General features: G+C 57.1%; 1 protein-coding gene across 2 annotated transcripts in view; it reads left to right on the plus strand.

Annotated features, from left to right (window-relative positions):
* The window catches only part of LAMC3 (laminin subunit gamma 3), a 66,813-nt gene extending 62,975 nt beyond the window's left edge, over positions 1-3,838 (plus strand). For both annotated transcript variants that reach the window (XM_043469864.1, XM_043469865.1), the window contains exon 28: positions 2,344-3,838. In XM_043469864.1, coding sequence (XP_043325799.1) covers positions 2,344-2,594 — 251 coding nt within the window. In that variant the 3' untranslated portion in view covers positions 2,595-3,838. The remainder of the gene's footprint in view (positions 1-2,343) is intronic.
* The last annotated feature ends 3,458 nt before the right edge of the window (positions 3,839-7,296 follow it).

A 7,296-nucleotide genomic window follows, 5' to 3' on the forward strand; every position in this document is an offset into this window, starting at 1 on the left:
GGCGTTAGGTACAACATTCACCTTATCATGTGGCCCATCACCACCACCCATCTCCAGAACTTTTTCATCATCCCAAGATGAAGCCTGTCTGCATTATACACAAAGCCCACTCCCCCACCCCCAGCCCCTGGCAACCCCCGTTCTACCGTCTGTTTCTGTGAATTTGGTGTTGTAGGCACCTCACCTAAGTGGGTGTGTCCTCTTGTGACTGGTCTATTTCACCGGGGTGATATCCTCAAGGTTTGTCCATGGGATAGCATACATTTCAATTCTCACTGTCAATAAGACAAGGGCTAATCAGCATGTTCTGCATTTTGCCTGGACTCCAGGCCCCCACTCAGCTATTTGCACACACGATCGGATCTCATTCCAACCTCTCCAGCCATGGATCCTGACGCTCTTGCTGTTCTGCAGATGAGGAAACCGAAGCACAGGGAATTTAAATAATGTGCCCGGGGTCCCACAGCCAGTCAGTGGGGAGGCTGTGGGTCACGCTCAGGTCTGACTTGATTCAGAGTGTGTCCACTCTTAGCCACGAGTCTATACCCACAAGAACTCGGTACACTGGACGCGATCCAGCCCAGCCTGAATCAAACGCTCTGTGTGGGTAAAACCATTCTCACCATTGTTACCATTCACTCATTCACGCTGGCACTGGGATTGACCCGGAGGGGCAGGAGTGACCACGCACACCTAGGCCCTGTCCCCACCCCAGGAGACCCAGCTGGGCAGGCAGAATGGAGGCTGTAAGCTCCTCCGAGAGAGAGGCCGTTTGGACTTTCCCATGAATGGTGAGGCCTCTGCCGGTCTTTACTGGGAGCATCTTCCCTCTGCCTCTTCCCGCCCCTGGCTCAGCTCCTGCAGCTGCCTGCCCTCCAACCCAGCCTTCATGGCCCAGGAGACTCAGGGCCATGGGAGCCTGTGGGGTCCTGTGGGATTCAAAGCCATTTAGGGGACTTCCCTTCTGGTGGTCCAGTGACTTAAGATTGTGCGCTCCCAATGCAGGGGGCCCGAGTTCGATCCCTGGTCAGGGGACTGGATCCCACAGGCGGCAACCAAGGGTTTGCGTGGCCTCAACTAAAGATCCTGCATGCCGAAACAAGGACTGAAAATCCCACGTGCCACAGCTAAGACCGGGCACAGCCTGATTAGTTAATTTTTAAAATGCTGTTTAGAATTTGTTTCCTTGTCCCCACCACCCTCCCGCCTGGCTCAGCTGTCTGCCCGTTGAGTGTCACCTTAATGACAAGCTGACAAAGCCCAGGCAGGGGAGACAGCTGGGGGATTCCATGCCACCGTCATCACCAAGTTCATAGGTGAACACCCGGCCCCACCCTCCTCGTTTCACACTTGGAGAGGCTCCAGGGGAAGTCCTTCACCCCAAGCAGCAGAGCTAATCCAGGCCCCAGGGCCAGGACTAGACCCCCGCTGCCCGCTTCCCAGGCCTGCAGCCCCTCCTGTTTCACCTCGCCCCCCCATTCTCATGCCGGAGACCTTTCTTTTCACCCAGTGTCCGTGCATCCTGGGTGAAATCCAGCCATAAGCGTGTGCTCTCAGCGAATCAACAGCATGTGGGAACCAGCAGACACGTGGGGACCTCTCTCTCACACACGCTGCTTTGTAGATGAGGAAACCGGGCCTCAGGACTCACCCAAGGCCTTCTCTTCTTCAACAGTAATAGTAATACCAGTACCAAAGCTTAACAGCTTCCCCATGCCACCCGAAGGGAACTTCCAAGGTTGGCACATAAGCTTCAGTCAGTCAATTCAGTCGCTCAGTTGTGTCCAACTCTTTGCCACCCCATGAACCACAGCACACCAGGCCTCCCTGTCCATCACCAATTCCCAGAGTTTACCCAAACTCATGTCCATTGAGATGGTGATGCCATCCAACCATCTTATCCTCTGTCGTCCCCTTTTCCTCCTGCCCTCAACCTTTCCCAACATCAGGGTCTTTTCAAATGAGTCAGCTCTTCGCATCAGGTGGCCAAAGTATTGGAATTTCAGCTTCAATATCAGTCCTTCCAATGAATATTCAGGACTGATCTCCTTTAGGATGGACTGGTTGGATCTCCTTGCAGTCCAAGGGACTCTCAAGAGTCTTCTCCAACACCACAGTTCAAAAGCATCAATTCTTCTGTGCTCAGCTTTCTAAGCACATAAGCTTAGTGGGGTACAAACCCAAGCCAGGCCCTCACCTACCTCACCACGCTGCCCTCTTGATCTCTTGCTTTCCTGGTAGATGGTGGGCAGTTGGGATCCTGGAAATTTGGGGTTGGGGGAGGGCCCTCCAGGGGCGGGGAGCCAGCCCCTCCCTGAGTCTTGTCTGTGCTCCTCTGTCCAGGGTCGCTAGACACCCATAGAGCCCCAGCCAGGGCCCTGAACGAGACCCAGCGGGCACTGGAGCATCTGAGGCTGCAGCTGGGTTCCCCGGGGGCCCTGCAGGGGAAACTGAGGCTCTTGGAGCAGGAGTCCAAGCTGCAGGAGCTGCAGATCCAGAGCTTCGAGAGCGACCTCGCGGAGATCCGTGCCGACAAGCAGAATTTGGAGGCCATCCTGCACAGCCTGCCCGGGAGCTGTGCCAGCTGGCAGTGAGGGCCACCGGACCCCGAGGTGCCCCCAGACCCCGGGGTGCACCCCCACCCCGGCCCAGGGCCTGCACACCCCGGCAGGTGCGCCGTGCAGAGACACCCACCAGAGCCTGCTGCCTCGCACCCTCCTGAGTCCGTGCTCACACCCCCTCCCCTCCGGCAGGAGTGAGTGTGCATTCAGAGCTCACCCAGGCAGCGACGGTGCGCACACCCCCAACAGCAGGCCCCCCCATGCCGTACACGCATGCGCGTGCACAAGCACATGTGGGCTCCTGCGGGTGTGCGCAGTGTGCACGTGAACTAGTCCATCCATGTGTGTTGCACCCCCCGCTGGACTCTGAACACCCTGTGACACTGACAATCCCGCGCAGGGTTGGTACCCAGGAGGCTGAGTCGGGGGCCATCTGCAGAGATCCAGGGCAGGGTCAACCAGAGCCCCCAGCTCCAGACCTGCCCTCTGTCCTGCAGCACCCCCCCCCCAACCTATCTGTCATCCACCATGAACACCCAGCAGCTCTGCCCAGCCAAGGGACCACGCAGGTCAAGAGACGCAAGATGCTAAGGCTTCTCGGCAGAGGAAGCTGAGGCCCAGGGCTCCTGGGGCCCCGGGGCAGCCTGCTTGCTCAGCCAGCCGGGGCGTGGCTCACCCCGGGAAGGGGCCTCCTCATTGGCTTCAAGGAATGCTTCCTTCTCAAGATCCTGGGACTGGTTCGCACTCACTGAAGGAGCCGCCCGCCCTGGGCCCGCGGCCCCTTTTAGGGTCATGACCTTTTAAAGGGTCATGGCCCGTCCAAAGAGCTGGGTCTCATGGCCTGAGAGGGCCTGGGTTTTGGAGCTCTTTGTGACCCTGCCAACCCTGGTTGGCCTTTGACCGATCGATACTTCCCAAACTGGCCCCACAGCCCTGCGGCCCCACCTGCCACAAAGCAGGCCCCGGTGGGCACTGGGCAGGGAGGTCTGGCTGCCTTTCTACCCTGTCATGCTGGGGAATCCCCATGAAGGAGGCCCCCTGCTGACCTCTGCGCAGGAGTCTCGGCATCTCCTCCTGGCTCTCCTCCCCTTCCCCGGGCCCTCTTCCAGCAGATGGCAGGGCCCTGGCACTGGGAGGGTGGGTGCCTGGTGCGGGGAGGAGCCTAGCCCCTTCCCAATGCCCTTCCTGCCTCCCCCACCCCCAGCAGGGGCGACAGGCTCAGACCGACTCTGTTTAACCAATCCTGTTTAACGTGGCAATAAAGGACTCCTCTACCAGCTGGTGGCGTGCCTCTGGTCCAGCAGGGGCCTGGGCTGTGGGTGCCCACTCCCAGCACCCAGTGAGTGGGTGGCAGCGTTTGGTGACGCCTCTCGGCGTACGCGAGGGGCTAGGCCGATGGCAGAGCTGAGACCACCGGCTTTGCCAGTGTCTTCCCACGGCGGGGACTCCACAGGGGTCCTGCAACCCCAGCCATCCGCCCTCTCCTCTCTGCTCCAAGGGGCTTATTAGACAAAGTCTCAGGGCTGGGGGGGGGTTTCTCTGGTGACTCAGACTAAAAAAAATCTACTTGTGATGCGCGAGACCCAGCTTTGATCTCTGGCTCAGGAAGATCCCCTGGAAAAGGGCATGGCTACCCGCTCCAGCATCCTTGCCTGGAGAATTCCACAGTCAGGGGAGCCTGGCGGGTTACAGTCCATGGGGTCAGACACCGCTGAGTGACTAACACTTTCACACTTTCACAGGGGCTGGGGGAGTGTGAGGAGTGGGGTGCAGAGAGCTTCTCAGCTGACCCCAGGCTCAGGCTGGAGACACTGAGGCAGGAAAGGAACTCAACACCAGTGTCCAGCGGCGCAGGAAGGCTGAGGGAGGGACCCCAGTGAGGAGAGGAGGGCTTCGGGCCAGGCCTCAAAGGGTGGGGAGACAGCGGGGAACATTCCAGGCAGGAGAGTGGGCAGCAGCCCAGCATTTGCAGGGTGGGGGCCTGGCCTGCACCGGTCACTCTGGGAACCCAGGTTGAGGGGGGGATTCCGGCGCATGCTCAGTCAGGGCTCTTGACCACAAGGACCACCCCGCTCCTGCTCTGGTTTAAGCAGAATACGGGCGTTCGTGGCCAGGGGCCGGAGGCTTACCTCTCCCCTCCTTTCTGTCTCTGCCCTTGTTCTCTGCCTCTGCTGTCTCTGCGTTTACTGTTTTTCTCTCCACAAAGCAGCTTTCTTTGCTTTTCCTGTGCTTTGATGGGAGAGAATGTCCTCACTACCCCTACCGCCTCCACCCAGACCCACTGTGGCCCCTCTGTTGACTTGTTGGCAGAGACAGGTTAGAAACTGTCCTGATTCCAGCTTTCCGTGAGAGACCAACCCAGCTCAACCAGATTCCCCTACTCCTGATCAGAATAGCAAGGGTCTCTGGGCTTCCCTGGTGGCTCAGACGGTAAAGAATCTGCCTGCAGTGCAGGAGACCCAGGTTCGATCCCTGGGTCAGGAAGATCCCCTGGAGAAGGGAATGGCAACCCAGTCCAGTATTCTTGCCGGGAGAATCCTGGTGGGCTACAGTATCACAGGGTCGCAAGAGTCAGACACAACTGAGCGACTAACACTTTCACACTTCCTTTCTTTCTGGGTCCAAGGCTGTAATGAGAACTGGGCTGTGCCTCTCCCATCTCTGCCAACCTCTAGGGGACAGCATTCAGAGAAGAGGTGTGCTCCTCCATGGAGAAACCAAAAACCAAGGCCAGGGCTGGGGAGGGGGGTGGGGGTGACATGGTGCACAACAGTGACCCGAGGAGTGACCAGGTAGATCTGGGATCTGGGTGGGGAGGCCAAAACAGGAGGGTTTTACTCTCCCGAGAGTTTGATGATTGATTTGGTATAAGCGGTGCCAAGGAGATGGGGGTTCTTTGAAGAAAGCAGGGTCTGATGCCCCCCAACCACTCTTCCTGGCTGACAGAGGCACATAGCTGCTCTGATGCCTGCTTTTGGCATTCCACTTTTATCTGCCCAAGCCATGGAGGGCACAGCAAAGCCCTATCCCAGCATCCCCGACGGGTGGAGAACAGGCTGCTTCTCTGTTCCGTGGTGACATACCTCGGGCCTGACTTCTCATGACTCATGCAGTCCAGGCATGCTTGGTGTGGAGAGCCGTCCTCTGGCCCCAGAGGTGGGGCTGTGGCTGGGTGGAATGTGGCAGTTGCTGAACATCTGGCTAGGCATGCAGCCCAGCAGCTGAGCAGTGGGAGACAGGGCGGCCTTTACCCTGCAGAACCAACCAGCCCAACCCCCAGGGCAACCGGCTGTCTGAGCCTGGATCAGGAAGTGCGTGATCAGGGCTCCATTCTAAGTTTTGGATGTTAACCGAAAGGTTGGTGGTCTGGGCCCACCCAGGGACGGGCCTATACTTTGGGACTTCCCTAGTGCCTCAGTGGTAAAGAATCCGCCTGCCATGCATGAGATGCGGGTTCGATCCCCGGGTGGGGAAGATGCCCTGGAGAAGGAAATGGCAACCCGCTCAAGTATTCTTGCCTGGGAAATCCCATGGAAAGAGGAGCCTGGTGGGCTACAGTCCATGGCATCGAAAAAGAGTTGGACACGACTTGGCGACTAAAACAGCAAACATTCTAAGTCCGCTCTCTTCTCTGGCGTCCAGACGAATCATCTCCTTTTAACCCAGGATTATAACTCCTACCTGCTTAAACCACCCTCATGGTAATAAAATTTATAACAGCCCCAGCTGGGTGAGAAGCATTGTTTCCTCCATTCTGCAGACTGGGAGACTGAGGCTCAGAGAGGTCAAGTACCTTGCCCAAGGTCACACAGCTGGCCTATATCCAAACCCTAAGTAGGGGTGATGGGCCTATGGAGAATAACTGGCAGTGCCAGGGAGGTGGGGCCTGCTGCCCTGGCATCAGTCTCCACCTTGGGTTGTCCCATCTCCACCGATCTCCACCTGTGTAGCCCTCTCCTTTGGGACAGCCTGGCCACTTCCCTCCCCGGAGGCAGCGACAGAAAAAAAAAAAAGAGAAGCAGCTGGTCCCAGGACTTCAGTCCTAGGGGTGAAAATGGAGACTCTCTGAACCCAGTCCCAGGGACCTGCTCACTCAGTGGACGTGTGGGTGGGAAGTGGTGACCAGGTACGCTGTTTGCCGATCCTAGTCCCTGCCAGTGCCTGTGACCCATGCATAATTAATTGTTAGGAGTGCCACTGGGGCTTCCCTGGTGTCTCCACGGTGAAGAATCTGCCTGCAGTTCAGGAGACTCAGGTTCAATCTCTGGGTCAGGAAGATCCCCCGGAGATGGGAATGGCTATTCATTCCAGTATTCTTGCCTGGAGAATTCCATGGACAGAGGAGCCAGGAGGGCTACTGTCCATGGGGTCGCAAAGAGTTGCACAACCTCTGAGGGACTAACCACTTTTCACTTATTTCCAGTTCTTGAGATCTGCTGCTTCAGAAATTAGAGGCTTGGTTTATCATCCTGGTGGACCTGTACTCCAGGCTCCAACTTTCTGACTTTTCTATAACGTGGAGCCGTGGAGTCTTATGTCACAAAGTTTTGAGGATTAAATGATGTAACACATATATCCTGCGTTGATCTGGCAAAGCGTGCCTGGTACCCAGTGAGTGATCAAGGAAAAGGTTTTATTAACAAAACACCGACTCGTTCTAATTGATTTCAAGTGTCAGTGATACCCGAGAGACACTTTGTCGTTATGCATTTTCTCAGCAAGCTACAAGCGTGTA

Source organism: Cervus canadensis, chromosome 5 (genome assembly GCF_019320065.1).
Source record: "Cervus canadensis isolate Bull #8, Minnesota chromosome 5, ASM1932006v1, whole genome shotgun sequence".
Taxonomy (NCBI): Eukaryota; Metazoa; Chordata; class Mammalia; order Artiodactyla; family Cervidae; genus Cervus; species Cervus canadensis.